The 24,527-nt window shown below is 36.5% G+C and overlaps 1 protein-coding gene across 10 annotated transcripts in view; it reads right to left on the reverse strand.

The window, feature by feature from the left end:
* Positions 1-24,073, reverse strand: part of GCFC2 (GC-rich sequence DNA-binding factor 2) — a 50,670-nt gene extending 26,597 nt beyond the window's left edge. Inside the window, exons 1-10 of one of the 10 annotated variants that reach the window (XR_012004284.1) lie at positions 23,722-24,070; positions 20,000-20,098; positions 15,176-15,400; positions 14,162-14,259; positions 9,280-9,395; positions 6,095-6,276; positions 4,251-4,437; positions 1,759-1,882; positions 691-808; positions 119-231 (exon numbers count right to left, since the gene is read on the reverse strand). Coding sequence is in view for 7 of the 10 variants with exons in the window: in XM_072769973.1 (XP_072626074.1) it covers positions 119-231; positions 727-808; positions 1,759-1,882; positions 4,251-4,437; positions 9,280-9,395; positions 14,162-14,259; positions 15,176-15,400; positions 20,000-20,098; positions 23,722-24,001 (1,324 nt within the window). In the remaining 3 variants the exon portion in view is untranslated. Of the gene's footprint in view, positions 1-118; positions 232-690; positions 809-1,758; positions 1,883-4,250; positions 4,438-6,094; positions 6,277-9,279; positions 9,396-11,077; positions 11,143-14,161; positions 14,260-15,175; positions 15,401-19,999; positions 20,099-23,387; positions 23,415-23,471; positions 23,630-23,721 lie in introns of those variants that run through there. The other 9 variants (XR_012004283.1, XM_072769973.1, XM_072769975.1 and 6 more) reach the window with 9 other exon arrangements.
* Between the last annotated feature and the right edge of the window lie 454 nt (positions 24,074-24,527).

Raw genomic sequence — 24,527 nt, forward strand, 5'->3', positions numbered from 1 at the left:
TTTTTCCCTGAATTTCAACTATTTTATATATTTTATGTATTTAAGGGGAATTACAGTAAAGTATTTCTTACCATTTCAATATTTCAAATTAAGACATATTAGAAACTTGATAACTAACCTTGGGTTTCTTGGAAGTCAATCATGTCTTCTGAAGACAGTTCATCATCACTAGATGTCCCTTCCTGGTGATCACAATTCCCACAAAGTGCCCTTGCTTGTCTTCTTCGTGACCTATGTTTTGCAATAAACCGAAAACAAAAACAGTTCCTGTTGAAAAGAAATGCTTTAAAACAAAAAGCAGGAGTCACCATTTATTTAAAATGCTCAGAATATAAACCACCTTATTAGCACACAATTTTATGTTAATATTTTTGGCATTTTAGCTTGATTAATCTTAACTGGTAGTTCTCCCTCTTTTTCTTATAGGACATTCTCATGGGCTACACAGACTTTAAAGAGGGGGTAACAATATAATAACGGGTAGCTGCTAGTTACAAAAAATTCCCAGACCAAGAAATACCATTTACCTGTTCCTTCTGACTGACCTAATACACCAGTGTGTCTTTAAACGCTGGGGTTTAGGACTGTTTAACTAAATCTTGGTTTTACGTCATCCTCACAAACTAATGTTCAGTTATGGTTAATTATATCATATGGGTTAACTATATTTAAGTAGCAAAAAATACTTGCTCAATGATGCTTTAAGTCTTCACTTTATATAGCTACCTTCGAGATTCAATCTCTTCTAAAATCCATTGAGTTTTTTCATCTATAGCCACGCTTTCATTTGTTGATGTCTCAGCTTTGCCTGTTAATGAATAAAATTGATTTCATACTGCAAATTCTTAAAAGAAATAAAGACACTTTGAAACCAAAGTTATATCTTGGGTATATATACATACAAGTGTATATAAACACACTTAATACGACTGAATTGCATATTTCATCATGCAATGAAATTTCAATGTTAGCTCCCAACCATAATATTAAAAGGCATTGAGTTTGCTAGCCTGACACCTTGGCTAGTGAATATAGTTCAGCACTTGAGAACACTAACAAAATTCTACCAAGTTTCTTTTTCGCATTTTTTTTTAGTACTTTTTACCAGTTTTTTTTCTGTGCCTGAATTGTTAAATTTGCATTACCAATCTTATTCATACTACGTTTTACTTCAGTATATACCATAATTTATAATTACAGGTCATGTGTTTGAAAGTCACTTTGCTTTAATCAGCTATTTGGTTACGATCCCATCTTTCACTATTCCCTGGACAGCACTTTAATCAAAGGAAGGCATCTCTGAAAATACAAAACCAGTGTGAGAACTAAAATCCAAATCTATTTTTTTTTAAATCCGAATCTTGAGATTTTACAGATGATTCTCTACTGAAACCTACCAAAATGTCTTTAACTTCCATAACTAATCTGTGGGAGGGCCATGAAATCTTTATTAAGTTACATTTCTGACACGGCCTATAGATTTATGTCAACTCATCTCAAAATAGTCATTATCTGACCATATATTCTGTCTCAAATACTAAAATGATTAGAAGTTATTTTTATTTTTTTTGTCTTAGACTTAATTCAAGACATTCTAAAGCCCTGGCTCTACATATTTTGAGGTTTTTAAAAATGGTAGGTGAAAGGTTAGTGAGAAGATATGCAAAAAACATTTTTTATACAGAATACAAATATTTATATTCCCCAGCTGATAATTCAGCTTAACGATAAATCATACTGAACACGAAATACACTAACGTGATAACTGTTGTAAATGCGTTGATTCACATTTTAGTTCATCTTGCCTGCGTTTCATAAAGGTCATGGCTTGTTTTAAAAGAAGTGCATGCATGGATGATTCTATTTCTTGGATGCTGATAATCTGAAAAACACATAAGTAACATTTTGTAGGTTATCAATAATGAATTATAAAAAATACATAAGCGTATGTATATGCTCAATTCCTTTGTATAAAGGAGCATTTTCAATACTACAACATTTTAATTAAAAAGAATTGTGAGATACAGATGTGGCTGCCAACACTTTTAATATTCATAAAAACCAGGAAATCAACTATACTAAAACAGTAATAAATATAATAATGAAAGCAAATGGGCTGAAGTCAGGAACATGGATAAGAATGGACAGATAATAGGGTTCTTTATTTGAGATACAAAGAGCAAGAGAAAATGAGGAGTTCAGCCATTTTTCATAAGCTGGGGGGGGGAGACTGTAAGAGGGCACTTGACGAAACTGATAAATTAAAAAAAACAGAGAACGGAAGAGACCTAACCAGACAAGTAAAAAAGAAACCTGTGAAGCAGAAATAACTGATTATTTAAAATCAACATTCTTGGGCAGGCCCCGTGGCGCAGCGGTTTAGCACCGCCTGCAGCCTGGGGTGTGATCCTGGAGACCAGGGATTGAGTCCCACGTCAGGCTCCCTGCATGGAGCCTGCTTCTCCCTCTGCCTGGGTCTCTGCCTCTCTCTCTCTCTCTCTCTCTCTGTGTCTCTATGAATAAATAAATAAAATCTTTAAAAATAAATAAATAAAATAAAAATAAAATCAACATTCTTGGGGCGCCTAGGTGGTATAGTGGTTGAGCATCTGCCTTGGGCTCAGATCATGATCCCAGGGGTCCTGGGATTGAGTTCCATATCAGGCTCCCTAAAGGGAGCTGCTTCTCTCTCTGCCTAGGTTTCTGCCTCTCTCTGTCTCTCATGAATACATAAAATCTTAAAAAAATAAAATAAAATCAGCATTCTTATATTTCTTGGGCAACAATCCCCTCACTTCAAAGATGTTCCATAGTAGCTACCATGGATATATCAATGTGTAGGGTGAGAGACTTTTTTTTTTTTTAAATTTATTTATGATAGTCATAGAGAGAGAGAGAGAGAGAGAGAGAGAGAGGCAGAGACATAGGCAGAGGGAGAAGCAGGCTCCATGCACCAGGAGCCTGATGTGTGTGGGATTCGATCCCAGGTCTCCAGGATCACGCCCTGGACCAAAGGCAGGTGCCAAATCGCTGCGCCACCCAGGGATCCTGGGTGAGAGACTTTAACAGAGTAATTCTTCATGGATCAATAAAGAAAGCTGTATTGTAATAAATACTTCAGAAAGTAACTACCAAGGGACAGTAAAAGGTAGACAACTTAAAAAAAGAGGAGAGAAAAAAAAATCCAATTGTTTGATAGTATTTTAAATGTAAATGAAAGCAGTGAAGAAAGTTGAATGTATTTTTTTAAATGACTCATTAAAAAAAAAAAAGATCAACTCAAGACCCCAATGTAAGGACTTAGTACGTACAAAACAAAACCTGAAATTATAAAAAGGAATGATTCACTGATTAATACAAAGATTTCAAAACATCAGGATATCAATAAAAAAAGTGAAATCAAAAGACAAACTCTAAGTTTATCTACATGAAGTAGGATAAAACAGTAAAAATTTTAAGTAGTAAGCAATTTTTACCATAGAAGGAAAAAAGAGGAAAAACACTGAACTAAAAGGATAACAGAGAGACAAATAATTTGCAAGAAATAAGACTACATGTGTTAATGAAACAAAGGACTGTTTTGAGATATATAAAATGAAACCATAAGAGTCTCTCTTTTTTTTTTTTTTTTTTTTTAAGAGTCTCTTAATCATAGAAAACTGAGTGTTGCTGTGGGCAGGGAAATGGGTGGAGGGATGGGGTAACTGGGTGATGGGCATTAAAGGAGGGCACATGCTATAATAAGCATTGGGTGTTATATAAGACTGATAAATCACTGACCTCTATCTCTGAAACTAATAACATACTATAGGTTAATTCATTGAATTTCAGTAAAAAAAAAAAAAAAAAAAGAAAAAATAAAATGAAAAAAACCCACCAAATAAGTATGTAAAAACAACCCATTTTTTAAACGAAATAAGCTAAAAATAAAACTAATATAATCTTTCTGGTGAATAATTAAGCAATGTTTCACAAGCCTCAAAGACATTTAAACACTTTGATTTCCTATCTCCTTTTAGGAATTTTTCTTAGATGGAATTTTAACATAATTTAATATACAAAACTTTGTAATACCAAAATAATTGCAAAAACCCCTAACTGCCCAACATTAAGGGGATCCTTAATGTCACAGTATGTCAAAAATGTGTAAGAAAACAGTAGAGGAAAGTATTTAGTTGTGAGATTTACTTATATATCTTACGGTAAGGGGATTTCTTTATAAAAAGGAAATATATTTATAACCATGTTACCTTTTCATTAAGACAGTCAATTAAATTTTCCACATAAACTTTCATGCTTTTATAGAATTTAAAATTTAGAGCTTGAGTTGATGAATTCTCTAGGTTCTGGATGGTACTCTTTGAGCTCTTGACATCTTGTATGTATTTTTCATATTCCCTCAGGTGTGAGCGGTGAGTATCCTGTAGCAATGTTAATCTAAGTAAACAAAACAAAGAAAAATGAAAACTGCTTTGTTTTTCCAACTTTTATTTCTACTACAGTAAGTAACAGTCTGATGAAATTTTTTTCAAAACTACCTTACAGACACCACCAAGGAAATGGACAATCACATAAACCTGGGTTTATGAGACTTGCTGCACACAAGAGAGTATCATAATGAGAAAGGTCTCAGGGGAAAAGGTAGGAAAGGACATTTAGAAGTTTTTAGGTGCTTGAGTTAATCAGAGGGTAATTTTATTTATTTTTAAATATTTTATTTATTTAGTTTTGAGAGACAGAGAGGGGACGGGGCAGGCTCCAGGCACAGAGCCTGATGCGGGACTCGATCCCGGGACTCCACGATCACGCCAGATCACGCCCTGGGCCGAAGGCAGGCACTAAACCGCTGAGCCACCCAGGGATCCCCCTATAGTGTTTGATTTTTAACTTTAGTCTTTAGACCATGAAAACGTAATTTCTTTTTAGAATAAAAACCTCAGTTAATTAAAAAAATTAAATAGGGGCAGCTCGGTTGGGCATCTGACTTGATTTTGGCTCAGGTCTTCATCTCAGGGTCATGGGATCGACGCTTGTGTTGGGTTCCATGCTCAGTAGAGTCTGCTTGGGATTTTCTCTCTCCTCCCTCTGCCCTGTTCCCTGCTCTTGTGCATTCTCTCTCAAGTAAATATTTTTTTAAAAATACACTAAAGTTAAAAATAAAATCTATCCAGATAAAGTGAAATGCTAATCTCTAACAGTGGCCTGCTACCTTTTTCCTATTCTATAATTCATGTAAGACAACGGTCTCAAATAAAATTTCAAAAAAAGCCAAAAAACAAAAAAACCCAAGTCCCACGTTATATGCAATTTTAGATGCAATCTGTGAATTCTAGCTCTTTTCTTCCAATTAAGGACTTTCAGAAAGATAGTAAATAATAGTGAGGTTACTACAAAAATAGTCTTGAATCAAGGCAATCTTCATCATTTAACATCAGTACTGAAAAACAATGATCTGGAACACAGCGTGGCAAGTTTTTCCTGTAAAGATCCAGATAGTATTTTAGGGTTTGGAGTTAATAGTTCCTATTGCTATGAACTCAATTGTGTGGTGTAGCACTAAAGCACGCACAGACAATACATAAATGCTCAAGTATGGCTGTGTGACAATAAAACTTTATTTACAAAAACAGGCAGTAGGCTGGTAGTTTTCTAACTCCCTAAGTATAGATAGCCTAATATCTAAAACTGGTACATCTAAAAATTTTTATATTTACTTCACTATATGATATAAAATGCTATAAAGTACTTCACAATGCAATATAATGTCCTTTTCTATGTCAAACCATTTAAATGAACCACTATGACCAATATATTTTAGCTGCAATATGATTATGGAATGAAGCTACTTTAAAGCTGATTTACACAAAAGATACAGAGAAAGAAAATTTGGAACCTATTACCATATATTAGAAAATAAATTCCCAAGTATTAAAAAAAAAAAACAACAGAAATGTTCTCTATGAACATCATCATTCCACTGTGTTTGGAAAAGATACTTGGTATTACTTCAGTCTGAAATTTGTTAAGGCTTTTCTGTTATTTCACATTTGATCTATCCTGAAGAGTATTCCACATGTGCTTGAAAAGAATGTACCTTCTGCTCCTGTTGGGTGGAATATTCTGGTTAGGTCTGTTTTGTTCAAGATCACTGTTTCCTCATTGATTTTCCATCTGATGTTCCATCCATTATAGATAGTAGGATACTGAAGACTCATACTATTCATTATAATATTGCTATTTCTCTCTTCAGCTGTCAATACTTGCTTTATATAGATGCTGTAATATCAGATGCATATATATTTATAATAGTTTACTGTTAGTATTTCTGATAAATTGATCTCTTTATATAAGCCATAATGTCATTCTGTCACTTATAATAGTTTTTTTAAAAAATATTTATTTATTTATTCACGAGAGAGACAGAGAGAGAGAGAGAGGGGCAGAGACAGAGGCAGAGGGAGAAGCAGGCTCCTCGCAGGGAGCCCAATGTGGGACTCAATCCCAGATTCAGGGATCCTGCCCTGAGCTGAAGACAGCTCAAACACTGAGCCACCCAGGCGTCCCCCTTATAACAGTTCTTAATTAAGCCACTACTGCTCTTTAGTTTACTATTTTCAATCCTTTCACTTTCAGTCTATATGTATTCTTAAATCTAAATGAGTCTCTTGCGACAGCATATATCCTGTCTCTTGCGACAGGATCTTATTTTTTTACCCACTCTACGTCATTTAATAACAGTTTAATCTTTTTGTATTTAAGGTAATACTAATACAAGAAGATCTTGTTATTGCCATTTTGTAAATTTTCTGTCTTGCATTTTCTGCCTTTTCTTCTCTTGCTACCGTATTTTGTTGATTTTTTTTTGTAGACACATGCCCTTAGTCTTTTCTCATTTTCTTCTGTGCATCTTCTATAAGTTTTGTGTGTTTATCATAGGAATCACAAAAAACATAGTTCTAATAATCTATTTTATGCTGATAACTTCAACTACATACAAAAAAATTCTACTTATTCCTTCATATTTCCTCCACTTGTTATTGATGTCACAAATCACATCTTAAAATTTTGTATTCAATAACAGTGTCACAGTTTTTATCTTTTAAATTCTATACCTAAACTAAAAGTGATTTTCACATCAATCTTACAATAGTACATGAATAGCTATTTGTTTATATATTTATGTTTACCATAGCTTTATACACACACACACACACACACACACACACCAAGGCTGTGTCAGAAATTTAGTTTATTACTTTTAAGTAAAGTCTACACCCAATGTGGGGCTTGAAATCACAACCCACAGATCAAGAATTGAATGCTCTATTGATGTGCCAGCCAGCCTTGTATTTTCATATGCTTCATGTTACTGGCTGGCTTTCTTTCATTTCAACCATTTTCAGTCCTTTTTCAAGGACTTTTAATAGCAATTTTTGTAAGGCAGGTCTAATGATAATGAACACCCTCAGCTTTGTCTGAGGTCTTTATTTCGCCTTGATTTTTAAAGGACAATTATATTGATTATAATAGTCTTGGCTGGGAGTTTCTTTCAGCACTTTTTATACATCATCCTACTCCTTCTGGCCTATAATATTTCTATAGAGAAATCTACTAATAATCTTATGGGGTTCCCTAGTATCTGATAAGGTGCTTTTGTCTTTTTGCTTTCAACATTCTCTTTCTGTCTTTTGGAAGTTTGATTATGTGTCTCAGTGTGAGCTTCCCTGGGTGCATCCTTCTTATAATCTTTTTGAGCTTAAAACTGCATGTCTATTTTCTTCCTCAAATTGGTAAGTTTTTGAACTTATCTTCAGATAATTCCCTGCCCCACTCTCTCTTCTCCTACTTGGAATTCCATAATGTATATGTTATTCTGCTTGACATATACAGTATGTCAGGCCCCTTAGCCTTCGCTTTTCTTCATCTTCTTTGATAATTTCAAATGACCGTCTTTGAAGTCATTGCTTCTTTCTTCTGTTTGATCAAACAGGTTGCTAATCCTCTCTACTAAAGTTTTCAGCCGCTTATTGTGTTATTACAATATAGTATATGTTTATTACAATTTAGTGTATATTGTTTAGCTCCAGAATCTCTGGTTCTTTTCCAGTTTTTCTTTGCTGATATTTCCACTTTGTTCATGTATTGTTTCCCTGATTTTGTTTAGTTGTGTGTATGCTCTTATAGCACTTTCAGCTTCTATAAGTAGATTATTCTGAATTGTTTGTCAAGTAATTCACAGATCTGTTTCTTTAGAGATGGTGCTGGAGATTTATCTTGCTCCTTTGGTTGGACCAGGTTTTCCTGTTTCTTTATGTCTCTTGGTATTTTCTGTTGTTGTCTTATGCAATTGAAAATGTACTTAAGGGAAATAGTTTCATAGAGGGGAGGGACATCACCCATCAGCCTGGCTAGAGATCTGAGGAACAGGGGGAGTCTCTTCAAATCTTTTATGGGCTTCTATATTAAATTTCCCTATTAGAGACGTCATGGGATTCTTCTTTAGGCATTCATAGTCTCTTGCTCCCTCTGGTGTTTGTCTGCAGTATGGTAGGCTTTCTGGCTCTGCCACAACTGAGTGGTCTTTAGCTCTCTGGGGCCCCAAGTCATCTAAGGTATAACAGTTCCTTATTATAGCTCTGAGACAGATGAAGCAGAAACAGTCCCTCAAGCAGTCCCTCCAAAAGCCAAAACACTGGAGGTATGTTCTACTTTTCTTTTTTTCCCTCTCAATGGAGAAGATGTGAGTTGAGCTCTTTCAGTCTCACAAGTAGTGTGGGCTTGTAAGAATGGTTGATGCAGTTAAAATGAAATGGCTTTTCTTACCCATTACAAGTGGATATCCTTGGCTTTGAGTTTGCCTTGCACAGTGTAACTTTCTAACTGGTTTCTGGAAGGTTTTTTGGACTGTATATTAAATTAGTGTCTCTAAAGGGAAATGAGGTCTGAGGCTTCCGACTATGGCATCTTACTGCCATCACTCCCAACTTACTACTTTTAAAAATTAAGGCTAACAATGCAGATAAAGGCTTATAAAAATATTAAGAAAAAAAGCAAAATTGGATTATTTACAGATTTCAACCATGGAGCATGTATCTATTAGAAAGACTAAAAAGACATACAGAAAAGAAAATCAGTTGTGTTAGTGTGGTAACACAGGTGATGATATTTTTTTCCCTACAAATCTATTTAATATTAATATTTGTACTGAATTAAGAACACAGTGCTTTTTTCACTATTAAATGTTTAGGACAAATGTATTTTAAAATCAGTATTACTTACCTGGTATTTAATTGTTTCTTTATAATTTCTAAATTTACTGGTGGAAATGAAATTGAAGTATCAAACTTCTTTAGTGTTTGAGGTTTACTGCTGTAGGAAAGATCTAGGTCTCGTCCCTAAAAATATGAAAATTTGTATTGTTTTAAAAGACTCATTAATCTTATAAATATTAATAGCACAAAAGCAAACTGGGTATTTCAATTTCTCACCAGATCTAAATTCCATGCCTTTGATGTTTTTAATAGTTACAATAAAATGTTTTTATAATTTTCTGTTTTAAGATACAGAACTTTAGGGGTGCTTGGTTGGCTCAGTTGGTTCAGCATCTGACTCTCGATTTTTGGCACAGGTCATGACATTGAGCCTTGCTTCAGGCTCAGGGTGGTATCTGCTTAAGATTCTCTCCCTTTCCATGCCCCCCCTTACTCTCTCTCAAAAATAAAAACAAAACAAAAAACGAAATATATAATTTTAAAATTACATGCAAGAAGCAAATTACAAAATCTTTTCACAAAAGCTTGCTTCTCAGTGTTTTAATTTTTTATTTATTTATTTTTTTATTTATTTATGATAGTCACAGAGAAAGAGAGAGAGGCAGAGACATAGGCAGAGGGAGAAGCAGGCTCCATGCACCGGGAGCCCGACGTGGGATTCGACCCCGGGTCTCCAGGATCGCGCCCTGGGCCAAAGGCAGGCGTCAAACCGCTGTGCCACCCAGGGATCCCTTTCTCAGTGTTTTTAAAGCTACTTTTGTTTATGACCTAATGTACTCTCAGAAAATTATGTTCTCCATCATAGAAGTATCCACCTAACTCTAGTCCAGTCAAAGAAAAGTAAATGAAAGTCTTCTGAAGGGTATATAGGTAAAGCTTTTAGTTCTGTTTAAGCTACTGTTATATCGGTTTTCTATTACTAGTCAAGGACCATATTCTATTCCCAGATGTACTAACTAGTACATCTTATAACATTTCATATTATTGTCCTCTGGCTAATCGTAGTTTATCACTACCACCTTAGAATGCTGAAAGAGTTCTGAAGAGTATGTTTTAGACACAGACATGCAAAGAAGTGGACCAGATAATTAGCCAAATCAGTGGCTTAACTATCCTTCTTATATTTTCCATAAGGCATCATCATTTCTCATATTAATTCCTTATTTTTAAAAATTGTTTATTTATTTAGTCATTCATTCATTCATGAGAGGCACAGAAAGAGAGACAGAGACATAGGCAGAGGGAGTAGCTGGCTCCTCTTGGGGAGCCTGATGTGGGTCGATCCCAGGACCACCTGAGCCAAAGGCAGATGCTCAACCACTGAGCCACCCAGGTGCCCCTTTCATATTAATTCTTAACCAATTCTCCCATTCATCTCTAATCACACCTGCAAATCTTCAAACCAGCCAGGCTGTTTCAAATCTTATGTCTTTACATCCAGATATCTGCTCTCAAATCCCTTACATTATACACATCTTTCTAAGACCCATCCAAATAGGACTGACTTCTGCAGAGGCTTTACCAAATCTCCCTATTCACCTATAAAACCTACCACTTACTTCTATGTGCCATCTCAGGACGCTGTACATAGTTCTGTCAAAGAACCTCTAAGATTTCACTACAATTATTTTGTTTGGCTGTCTCTCCCCTATAAAGATTGTACATAGTAGGGTCTATTATTGTTAAGTGGGATAGTGGCAGAATGGTGATCCCAAAATGATAAGTTTATGTCCTTACCTCCCAAACCTGTGAATTTTACCTTACATGGCAAAAGATGTGATTAAGGATTTGGAGAAGGGGCTTACCCTGGATTATCCAGATGAGTCCCAAATACAATACACATATCCTCGTAAGAGAAGGAGAGGGCATTCTGGGGCGCAAAAAAAGAGATATGAAGATGGAGCAGAGAGAGGAGTAGCTATGTGCCAACAGCTACCACAAGCTAGAACAGTCAAGGAATAGATTATCCTCTAGAGCTTTTGGAAGGAGTATAGCCCTATTAACACCTGGATTTTGGGTTTCTGACCTTTTGAAGTGTGAGAAAATAAAGTTCTGTGTTTTAAATCACAATGTTTGTGGTTGTTACAATAGTCATAAGAAACGAATACAGTGGCATGTGGTAGATTTTCAATAAAGAAACCAGTAAATGCACCCACAGTTAATAATAAAAAATGCAAATCAAATAGTCTGAGATTCCATTTTTTAGGTGCAACTAATCCTGCACCTAAGCTGCCAAGACTGCAATGAAACATTCTCATAATATCAGTGGTATTACAGATTGATCTAAATTTTCTTTAGAAAGCAATATGGAAAAATGCAGTAATGCCATAGAAATGTTCATGTCCTTTATTTGTAATACCACTCTTCGCCATTATCCTAAGTATCCTTCAACATACATCTGAACAAGAGAGAAAAAAAGGAAGGAAAAAAGGGCAAGCAAATATTTACCAATTCTTATTATTTCTTTTAAAGTTTTATTTAAGTAATCTCTACACCCAACAAGGGGCTCAAACTCACAATCTTGAGATCAGGAGTCAGATGCTCCGACTGAGCCAGCCAGGCACCCCATCTATTCTTATTAATAATGGAAAAAAAATTCAGATTGTTAATAACCTAAAATGTTTGCCAACAGGAGGAATGGCTAAGAAATTATGATTCACTGACTCTAATAAATATTTACAGTTTAAAAAATTAGTCACTATTAAAACTATGTAATAGAAATAGGGGAAAATATTTATAACATGTCAAGAAAAAAACCAGAATTTGAAATTGTAATGCATACTGTGGTTCTGAAATTACAGGCTAAGGCATCCCAATGAACTCAAAAGGATGCTATGAAATATTTTAAATATAAATATTTTAGGGAAATACATATTCATCATTTGTTGGACTACTAGTTTTAATTTGTTCACAGTTGCAACATTAGATCGTCCTAGAGTCCTTTGGTGGAGTCTTATTAGTGAAGGTGGGTTCTTGGTGGATATGATAAAAAGGAAGTAGTGACTGAAAATCAATTTGGAAAGGAGGTGAGAATGACAGTGAACAATTTGATTCCAAGGTCTGAGACATCATGCAGTGCCCAAGAGGTGCATCCCCATTACTAAATAATTGTGGTTATTAAAAAAATGAAATTAAAAGACTTTTTTCTTCAACTTATCTATGTTTTTTCCAAAAGATACTAAGTTATCAGGACATAAATATTATTAAATTCTTTGACTTGAACTACTTAATAAATGAAATTGTTTGGTACTTCTTTTGGCCTGGGGAAGCACCAGGATAAAGTTACTCATACTGAGGGCTCCACGAATGGGAAGTCTGGGAACTTCTGATATATATATATATATATATATATATATATATACACACACACACACACACACACACACACACTATGACTACAATTAAATATTTAAAAAAGGAATTATGCAAACTTGAGCAGTCAGAGTAAAGACTGTGGCAGTTTTTTCTAAGTATTTTGTTTCATGTTGTTTTGCTATACTGATTTTACTGAAGAGGGGAGGGGGTACCAAGTCTATTATTTTTACATGATAAAAATAGCCCTCTATATCATTGCTCTGGTCAGAAATTTCTAAATGTTGTTACAACCAAAGGCTTACCTTCACTTAACTTTTTACTTTTAATAACATGGAAATCTTAACAATACCTTCTTACTTAAAAGAGCAAATAATCTTTCAAAGCATTCTTGTTAAACAGATTAAAATATGAAACATTTATATTTGTATACTATCATATAATTTATAAGTGCTTTGATTTAAATTATGATTTTGAACTTTATAGCCACCTACTCATGTAGGTAACATTGTCTTCCCATTTTATTGATGAGAAAAGTTTAGAAAATTAAATAATTTGTTGTGCCTGGGTAGCACAGTTGTTTCAACATCCGACTCTTGGTTTTATCTCAGGTAGTGATCTGAGTTGTGAGATCAAGTCCCATGTTGGGTTCCATGCTAAATGTGGAATCTGCTTGAGATTCTCTCCCTCTCCCTTTCCAACTCCGCACCCTCCCCCCACTTGGGCATGTGTGCTTGCGAAAATAAATAAATAAATCTTTAAAAAAAAGGGCTAAATAATTTGCACAAAGTTGCACAAGTATTTACTGAGCACTCATAGTATTAGGCACAGAGGGATAAAACACTGAACAGTTAATAATAATTCTTGACCTCATGGAGCATGTATTTTAGTGGTAGAGCCAGAATCCAAATCTAGGACTCCTGACCTCAACAACAGTATTATTTTTATTAGTTTCGTTTTAAATCTATTTATTTGTTTAAACACTTCACATTTACATACCTACCGTATGTTACAATTACTATAAAATTAAAAAAATATAGTCCCCTCAAGTGGCCTATAATATGTAGAAGATATTTAACATTTAGTAGGAAGAGAACATAATATATAAGGTATAATAAGTTGAATGGTGGCCTCACAAAAAACAAGTCTATGTTCTAACCCCCAGAATCTGTGAATATCACCTTATTTGGAAAAAGGGTCCTTCTGGTCGTAATTAAGTGGAATATCTCAAGATGAGAATATCCTGGATTATCCAAGTGGGCCATAAATCCAATGAAAAATATTCTTATAAAATAGAATACAGAGGTACAGGAAAGGTGGCCATATAAAGAGGGAGATAGAGACAGGGGTTATATAGTCACAAAGTAAGGAACACCTGGAGTGACAGTTGGAAGGCAAGAAAGGATTCTCCTCTAGGGCCTTCAGAGGGAGCACAGCCCTGCTAACACCTTGTTTTCAAACTTCTAGCCTCTACAACTGTAAGAGAATAAATGTCTCTTGTTTTAAGCCACCAAGTTTGTGATAATTTGTTACAGCAGCCACAGAAAATTAATATATATGGTATAAAAAATTACTACCTCTGTAATTTTAACTGCTTTCCTCATTTGCTGCTGTTCCCAAATATCTTGATTTTCATCTTCCTGACTTTCTTCACTTGTTTCTTCATTTCTGGGTGCTAGGAAAAAAAAAAATTCATGAGTAGTCCATATTTTTCCATTCTATTAGCATCAGCTAACATTTTTGAAGGGCTTATAATGCACTGGCTTAGCAGCTTTATATGTGTTAACTTATTCTTCACAGTAATTCTGGGAAGAAAGCACTACTAACAGCCTTTTCTTTCTTTTAATAAGGAAACTCCTATCAAGAGATTAAATAACTTGTCTGGAAAATGTGCTGAAGCTGGGATTTGAATTTGGGCACCTGTACTCATCAACAAACCGTCCCAATGAAAACACTGCAGTTTCATATATGGGGGGGAAAAACTTAGAAAAAAAATGAAACATTTGATAATCCTCATTAGGAATTATAAATTCTATCCTAGAATCTAAATATTGAAAATTAATTTCTGGGTTATGAGGAAACCAAAAGTCTCATTCTGAAAAAATATTATTCAAAATGATAAAAATTTTGATAAAACATGTAATTGTTTATAAATAACGAATGTGAAAATAGTCCTATTAGATCTAAGGATTATTGGTAGAGGAAATTTTTCATCAGAGCAGGGGAGAGCTTAATAAATAACATCTAAAATCCCTATAGATGCTTCCATGTTAAAAAAAAATCTTTATAAAGGTGACAATGAAAGTTTTCAATATCAAAAATAAGACACTGTACAATTTTTTTTTAACTTACCAAAAAAGATCAAGGTCAGATAATAATGTTATTACACATTATTTGATAATAACATCTTAATAGATCTTTTAGAGACTATGATGTCATTTACCAAATTTGTATTAAATAAAAACCAACTTCTAACATCTTTTAAAGTATGAGATACTACATTCTGTTTTTATGGAAAATTTTAACATAATATTATATTTGGGTGAAAAATCCCTCAATGTTTATATATTGTAAATAAATTAAGTATGTACTTGTTTCTTCAGCCATTCTTTGTCTAAGGGTTTGAGGCTTTAGGGTAAATGGTATTCTCCTTTCATGGTCATCAGGCTCACTCTCAGGATCTTCATTACTATTTTTCTTCATCTCAGCAATGGTAGAGGTATGTTTTACATCCAAAGAGATAAAGTCATTTTGGGCCCTGGCCAATTCACGTTTTCTGCGAGCTTCCTGAATAAAAGCTGAATCAGGGATATTTACTAAAAGAAACAAAGAGGAAGACAATGAAAAACAAACACCAACAGAAATACATATTCCTTGTATTTAAAGAAAATAAAAAGGCAGTGTCTTTTCAATTTTTTCCAATTCTGGTATTAATGTAACTGTAGAACTCAAAACCTACATCAATAAGATTACTTTTATAGAGATTTAATGTAAATTAGAAAACGAACCTAATCTAGAAGTATCAGAAAATATAACGATACCACTTCAATGTATCTTCTAGCTCTCTTACTCATCAGATGTTGTTGCTGACTTTTTGCTGAAGACTATTTCTCATTTCTAGAAGCTCTCAGATTATGAGGGTTGGGAAGCGGGATAGAGCTGAGCATAGAGTTGGTTAGTCTGTGAGACCTGCAGAGGTTCGAATGATGGGGTACAGGCCAATCTGATGCACAAAGAATGCTGTATTATGCCCTTCTCCTCTCCTTGTGGTATCCAGGCATACAGGAAGTGAGAAAGAGACTAAAACCAGCACACAGCTAAATCAAGATCCTGTGGTGATTTCCACATGAATAAATGAGAAGTTACAAAAATTATAAAGAAAATAATCAGATTCATTTATCAGGTGAAAAATATTTAAATGCTGTCTTTTAATAGACCCATGTTTTAGTTTTTTTTTTTTGTTTTTTTTTTTAAGATTTTATTTATTTGACAGAGCACGCACTCACACAAATGCAGGGGGAGCAGCAGGGAGAAGCAGGTTCTCTGCTGAGAAGGGAGTTTGATGCTGGCCTCGATCCCAGAACTCTGGGATCATGACCTAAGCCAAAGGCAGCTTAACCAACTGAGTCACCCAGGTGCTTCTAGGTTTTATTTTATAGCATATAAACCACATTAACGTGTATTATTCCAATTCAAAACAAGTTTCTTCATGTATGATCTAAGCTGAAATTTCTCTTTACTTTCTGGAAAAACTTTCTAGTATTTAAGCAAAATACTAAGGTAAACAAAATGGTAAAGGAAATTTTCACTATTTCAAGCACTTCACAATGTTAATTAGGGATGTCAAACGACCAAGGCTCAAGTAAAATGTTCTAAACTTTACCACAAACTGTTCCAAATTCTTTGAAAAATAAACAAAACAAAAAAAGATGTCCTATGCTTGGAGATGTGGAAATGTTCCAACTTTTGGAAAAAGAGAATATAGAAATTACTGACCAATATGCTTGACATTGGTGCTAAGGAAAACAAGTTCTTAAATTATGAAACAGTAACAGGTGAGGACTAAAAATCAAAATATATTCACTAAGAACAAGGAATATCAGGGACGCCTTGGTGGCTCAAATGGCTAAATGTCCAACTCTTGTTTTTGGCTCAGGTCATGATCTCAGGGTTCTGGGATTGAGCCTGCGTGGGGCTCTGTGCTCAGTGCAGAGTCTACTTGAGATTCTCTTCTTTTCCCTCTCCCTGTCGCCATACCAGTATGTGTGCTCTCTCTCAAATAAACAAATGAAATCTTAAAAAAAAAAAAAAAAAAAAAAAAAGGAACAAGGAATATTGAATCAAGTGATTTACTTTTTATGGACTAGTACTAATTTATAGATTAGTATCAGGGAAATGATGCAGATCAGATGTTTCTTCATTTTCCCAAAGCATTTAACAGATGCATGTTTTCATTGTGAATTACATTAAAATGTGTGGGGAAAATCACATAGTGCACTTGATTTTTAACTAGTTGAATAATTACCCCCCACCCCCCCAAATATGTTGATTATGAAGCACTGCAGGGATCTACTAGAGGGCTCCATAGTTTGTGTTCCTGGTTTAATGATCTTAATGTGATGTGGACTAAGATAAAAAGACATGTCTTTAAAGCTGGGAGGAACAGCTAAATATAACCTAGACTCAAGACTCAAACCTTCACAACAGGTTACATGAGCATTTCTTGACTCCTCATTACACATTAGAGTCACCTAGGAAGCTTGATAATCTACTGGTACCCAAGCTCCTCATCCCAGAGATTCAGATTCAGTTGATCTGAGGTGGGGCTGAGCAGCACTATGTTTTAATAGCCGTCTAGGAAATTTTAATGTAAAACCAGGGTTAAGATGATACACTTAGGTTCAAATACTCAAGTGTATGAATACAAAAGCAGAAATACTGGAAGTGATTCATCTGCAAATGACTTGGTGGGGCTTAATAAATCATAGGCAATAGACTCACTAGTAAAATACTAATACTAAATAAAACTAATCCTCTCTCAAGCTACAATAAAGAAGGAAAAGTTCAAGAGAAGAGTTATTATCCTGTCCTGTCTATACCCAACACCTAGCTCAAAGCAGATGCCCGCCACATGTGGAATGAATAAAGTTAGCATATTGCTTTACAATAAAAACATGCAGATTTATAAGTTAAATAATTTTCACATACATCATCTTATTTAAGGAATACAGGTTAATATCATGCCCCATGTGTAACATGCAGTATCTGCAACAACTCAAGAGAGATATTTTCCACTATTGGATCATTCTAATAGTTCCACTGTTGGAACAAAAAATAACTGCATTCCTGGGTCCACAAACCAATCCACAGACTTCTCGCATTCCTTCATCTTTTCTTCTCCAGAAGAAAAAAAGTTTTTCACAGGACAAATCTTCAACTTTCAGGGTTTCTAAAATGAGCTTTTGAGGAGGGACAATTCTTCACTGTGAACTGTCCTGTACTCTGTGAGACATTTATCATTTCTTGCCTCCAGAGCACTACATGCCAGTAACACCTCTGTCACATGATAATTAAAAACTATCCCATAGATGAGCACTGGGTGTTATGCTTTATGTGGGCAAATTGAACTTCAATTAAAAAAAAAAAAACAAACTATCCCATACATCTGTAAACACTGTCCTCTCTCCTTGCACGTGCAATCCTGCTAACACTTTACAACTACTGGCTTATACTTTCTAATCCATTAGTTTCTATAGCAGCATTGTATAATACAGTACACACTGGCCATATGAGACCATTTAAAAATTCAAAATCCAGTTTCTTAGTTGTATCAGCCACATTTCAAGAGCTTTATAGCCACATGTGGCTAGTGGCTAATATACCAGACAATGAAAATATAAAAATTTTATTATCATCACAGAAAATTCATTTTTTTTTAAAGGTTTATTCATTTACTTATTTATGATAGACACACAGAGAGAGAGAGAGAGAGAGAGAGAGAGAGAGAGAGACACAGAGACACAGGAGGAGGAAGAAGCAGGCTCCATGCCGGGAGCCCAACGTGGGACTCGATCCCGGGACTCCAGGATCGCGCCCTGGGCCAAAGGCAGGCGTTAAACCGCTGAGCCACGCAGGGATCCCCTCATCACAGAAAATTCTAATGGACATCATATGTAGAGTCTACACAAGGCATCATTTATCTATGAAGCTTCAATTCTTATTTTTTTTTTTTTTTTAAGATTTTATTTATTCATGAGGGACAGAGAGAGAGAGAGGCAGAGACACAGGCAGAGGGAGAAGCAGGCTCCACACAGGGAGCCCGATGTGGGACTTGATCCCGGGTCTCCAGGATCAGGCCCTGGGCTGAAGGTGGCGCTAAACCGCTGAGCCACCAGGCTGCCCCGAGGCTTCAATTCTTAATACTGGTTTCATCACTAAGTACTTCTACTTCTGTAACTTGTGAAGTTGTGTAAGAAAAAAAAATTATAAGAGTTACTAGTTCTTGTTTTTAATAAGTTAATAAAACACATAAGTCTTTAAAAATGTATTTAAACAATTATATCTCAAGTTAATTTGTTTCTTTTATAAAGCTACATATTTTTATTTTCTCAGAAGGGGGCTCAGACTTAGTAAGACTGTCAAGGGTCCACAGCACAAGTTCTAGATCCCTGAGACTGAATAATAGGCCAGAGAAATATTTTCAGCTTTGTGAGCCATAATGTATGTTACAATTTCTAAACTGTCACTGTAGTGCAAAAGCAGCCACAGACAACATGTAACTAATGAGAGTGGCTGTCTTTTAATAAGGATTTACTTGCAAAAGCAAGTGATGGGTCATATTTGGCTCACAAGTGGCAATTTGCCTGAACTGGACGGATCTTTCTAAAATACAAAAATGGTCATGCCATTTATTTGCATAAAACTTTCAGTAGTTCTCCCAAACTCTGTATTATCTGACTCCAATTTGTCTTTTTTATTGTTGTTATTCCTGTTTCTTAAACTCCAACCAAATCTTTTCGTTTTAACATCTGTTTTTAGTTCTCTGCACATGCTATGTTATCTTCCCTAGAGTTTTTTACATTTGCTATATCCTGTACCCAAAACATCTTCACTAACAAATTCTTATCATCCTTCAGATATTGGCATCAATCACCCAGTGTAGCACAGTGGTTAAGAACACAGGTTCTAGAGCAGATTGCCTGGGTTTGAATTCTAGCTCTGCCTCTTACAAGCTGTCTGACTTTGGGCATGTCATGTAATGGAAAAGAGCAATTGATTTTGGCACTCTGACAATTTTGGTAATGATTTACTTGCCCCATACTTCACTACAGCTGTGTTACCAAAAATAATAATCACTGGTATAGAAGATACTGATACTAGAAATAAAGTTTATCAAAATTACAAAATTTACTAACCTATTGATGAAAATTCTTCTTCCAGAGAGCTAGAGCTGTTGGATGATGAATTCTGATCATCTTTACTTTCTGAGGAATGATGTGTTTCACCCTCTTCATCTGTTGAAAGATCAACCATTCTGGATTATAACAGGACATTTTTTGAATATAACAAGAAAGAGTCAAAAGATAGTGGAAATCAGTAATTGAAATTCTACACAACACATAGCATTATACACATACAGTGTTTTAATTTTTCTCCATGTATGTGAGGTGTATATACAGATCTTTCTCCATTTCCCTTCTTTCTGAAATCAATGGATGACCTAATAAATGCATATATTTACCCTATTTATATGATCTACTTATCTAATAATATTCTCTTAGAAGATGCAATGAAAAAGGAAGGAAACAGAGAAAAAAGATGATGACAAAAAGTGAAGGAAGATTTAAAACAAAAAAGAAAAATAATGGTAGTGAACAAGTTCAAAAAGAAAAAATCCTGATGTACACTTCCTATATGCTAGGCACACTTAAATCTGTTTTACAAGGTCTATGTCATACAATTACAGAATTTCACAATTATATAAAGTAAGTACTATTATTGACGAGGACATTAGGAATTGGAGAGGCTAAATAACATGTCCAGTGTCACAAAGTTATTCAGTGGAGAAGCAGGGCTTTCAATCTAATTTTATTTAATTCTGGAATTTAGATTCTCTTCATGTCCTATTTCAATGACTGGTGGCAAGTAGTACCTGTAATGTGCACTGTGGTCAAATCACAGATCTCTGTTTCCACTAAGTGATTCTGGGAAGGACAGTCTGTCCAGTAATCTATTAAGCAAAGAGAACACCCATAAGGGTATTGTGAGGGCTGAATAAAATGTGAAAGAATCATAGTATTATTGACAAAAAGGACTGGTTAATTTATAATTATTTTGTATTTTTTATGAACAACTTTAAAGCTTAAGATTACATAAATAGTACTCTTTATCTTCAAAATATCCCTTAATTAACAGACCTATATAGAATTTTAAAAATCTAAAGATCAAAACTTAGAAGACAAAGGAATGTAACTACTGATTACATTGTTCTTTGCTACTATTTAACAACTCTTCTACCTGTTCTCAAAATGGATTAACACTAGAGGGGTGGTTCTCGAGAGCATGGTCCATCAACCCCTGGAAGTCTGTAGGACCCTTTCAGAAGGTGAGTTCAAGACTACTATGAAAGTATTGAAAGTATGAAACACAGTATTATCGTGTTATTTGCCCTTTTTAGTCTGTTGCTATTTATACAATGAAGCAAAAACAGTGGTGGGTAAAACTCCTGCCTTCTTTTTTTTTTTTTTTTTAATTTATTTATGATAGTCACAGAGAGAGAGAGAGAGAGAGAGAGAGAGGCAGAGACACATGCAGAGGGAGAAGCAGGCTCCATGCACCGGAAGCCCAACGTGGGATTCGATCCCGGGTCTCCAGGATCGCGCCCTGGGCCAAAGGCAGGCGCCAAACCGCTGCGCCACCCAGGGATCCCAACTCCTGCCTTCTTAATATGAATCAAGACAGTGACAGCAATCTGTAGTGGGGGCCATTGTATTCTTCACTGCCATGCATTGCCAGGAAAACAAACAGGTAAACTTACCATCCTTAATAGAGCAACAAAAAGTTATTAAATTTATTCAATCTTGACCTTTGAGGACACATCTTTTAAATAGTCTATGGAACAAAACGGAAGTGTGTATTAAGCACTCTGGGGGGCATACTGAAACATAATGGTTGCCTCACTGAAAAGCATCTGTATGAGTTGTACGTTGAACTAGCCACTGTCTTCAAGAAGCAACAGTTTTATTTGAAAGAATGACTGACAAACTCTAGTTATTTCTACATGTCTACCTGACACATTTTCTCAAAAATGGCAAAGATGTGCCTATCACTTCAAGAATTAGAGATTTCAAGTGAAAACTCGAATTTTGGAAAACTTATATGCTACACAGTGAACTTAATATCTTTCCATCACTTAACGACTGATGATTATGAGAAGTAACACAGTAACATTAACAGATTCTTTTGGATATTATATAAAATGTACCAGCATTTGCAAACCCAGTGAACCAAGAGTTTCCAACAGTCAATGCAAGATTTTACCAATTGTGCATGGGTAAAAGATTCATTGAAAATGCAAAACAGACCAATGGATTTTCACGTAATGGAGTATAAAAAAACTGACAAGTATGATTTCAGCTGCCATGTTGCAAAATGACCTTCAAGAAACTATTTTTTGTTGATTTTTTTTTAATATCAAAACAGAACACCCTCAGTCATCTAAAAAGGCTATTAAGTATTCCTATTACACCACAAACCTGTGGTTTTCTTTTCATATTTCAAATGAAACATCACAACAGATTGAATACAGAAGCACCTTTGAGAAGTCGGCTGTATTATTCGTTGAAGCCAGACATTAAAGACTTGTAAATTGAAACAATGTCATTCTATTTTCTGGAAGAGTGTCCCCCCTCAAAAATGTTACCTATCCGTACAGGTAATGGTTTAATTTAGAAAAAGTGAATAAAAAATTATCTTAATCTCTACCATGGTAAATATCAATAGATACAATCTACAGAAACAAAAGCTCTTTGGGATAGTCTCATAAAGGAGATATTAAGACCAAAAAGTTTTGAGAACCACTGTTTTAAATGCAAGCAAAAAGGCAACTCCTGGCCTCAATTCTCCCAATTAAAGTTTGACCAGGTGACTTCCATAGAGTAGAAAAATACAAAAAGTCTTCAAAGCTTTAGACAAACAGAAGGTCCTAATGAAAGAAATCACCAAAATCACTTGTACTAAAAATAGTGGTGGAGAAAAATTCTACCTCAATACTAACAGAAAACTGCATTTTTATTAAGCTCCAATTCAAAACGGAACAACTGTCAACAACTTTACGTTGCTTAAATTCTGTATTTAAAAACGAAAGGGTACTTCAAACTACATTGTACTTAACGCCATATACAGTCTACAGCGTCATCAATCCATTATGCTACTTAGTGACGTAGCATGTTATTTTTTTTAAAGATGTTATTTATTTATTCAAGAGAGACACACAGAGGCAGAGACACAGGCAGAGAGAGGCGCAGGCTCCACGCAGGGAGCCCGACGTGGGGGACTCGATCCCAGGACCCCGGGATCAGGCCCTGAGCCGAAGGCAGACGCTCAACCGCCGAGCCACCCAGGTGCCCCTGGAGCGTTATTCTTATTTCCCTTCTTGCAAATAACTGATGAAAAACAAAACAAGCACAAGAAAACGTTCCAAGTGTCTGCTACCTATATTCTTCTAATGTACTATTCTGGTCAAAGTGTTTTCTGGAAAAATAATTGAGGATGTTTCCAAAAGTACGTAACACTTTCCCCTACCTCAAAGTACTAGGAAAAAAAAAATTTTTTTTTTGACTTCTGTGACGATTTAGGTTCTTCACAAACAGCAAATACTGCACTTACAACTGCAACCGGTGGGAGTTCACCCGATGGTGCAAACGCAGAGGAGCCACAAACCACGCAGGGTTCCTTCCAGCCCCCCGCCCCACCCCCACGCCGCCCAACGCGGACATGCGGGCAGCGGGCGAGTGGGTACCGGAAGCCGTACCAGGACCGCTCCAGGACCTTCCCCAGAACCCCGCGGGCCTCGTCCCCGCCCCCACCCCCACCCCCGTCACTTCCGGCGCCCCTCCGCCCCGCTCCCCTGCCTCACCTGGGATGCCCGAGCCGCCTTCCGCGCGCGGAGCCGCCCCCGCGGCGCGCCGGGAACTCGCCCACACCCGGCCCCGGCCCCGGCTCCGAGGGCCGCGGCCCCGAACATGCCGGTCCGCCGCTTCCACACGGCCACCTCCCGGGGGTGGCCCTTCCTCCCCAAGGCCCGGCGCCGCCTGCTCCCCCGGCGCCCCGGGTTCAGCAGACGGCTCCTCGGTGCTGTCGCTGTCACTAGAGTGGGTTCGGCGCTGCCGGAAAGTCCTCTTCGGCCTGTGAGCCATGGCCGAGGCCCGAGCCCGACGCGCGCCTCCGCCCCCGCGTGCGGCGTCCACGGCGGCGCGCGCTCCCGCCTGCGCCGTCCCGCCGCCGTGCGCGCGCCCCCTGCGCCCTGCGCATGCGCGCTCTGTCCCTTTCGCTCGGGTCTGTGGACTGGTTTGCGGGGCGGCGGCCTGGAGGTGCAAGGCCTTTCTCAGGCCTGGTTGTGTTGCTCCGCCGAGTCCGGCAGCCTCCCGGAGCTGGGCGCCGCGGAGAGCATCGCTCACCGGTTCTCCTTGGGCAAACTCTAAGATTCAGGCGCTGCACCTGCCTCCTAGACTGGAACCCCGTTCGCTGCCTTCCGCTTTATTGAAGAGAGTAAAGTTCTCTCCAACCAAGAATTAAAAGAAACAAACCAGAATACTGTGTGTGTGTGTGTGTTTGGGGAGATTGCTTCTGAAAGCTAAACAGGAAAATCTGCACGTAAATGATAGAGAAGTACGCAAAAACCAAAAGATTGCTCTCAGGGGGCAAGGTTTCAACAGAGCCTGG

Source organism: Canis lupus, chromosome 12, assembly GCF_048164855.1.
Source record: "Canis lupus baileyi chromosome 12, mCanLup2.hap1, whole genome shotgun sequence".
NCBI classification, from domain to species: Eukaryota; Metazoa; Chordata; class Mammalia; order Carnivora; family Canidae; genus Canis; species Canis lupus.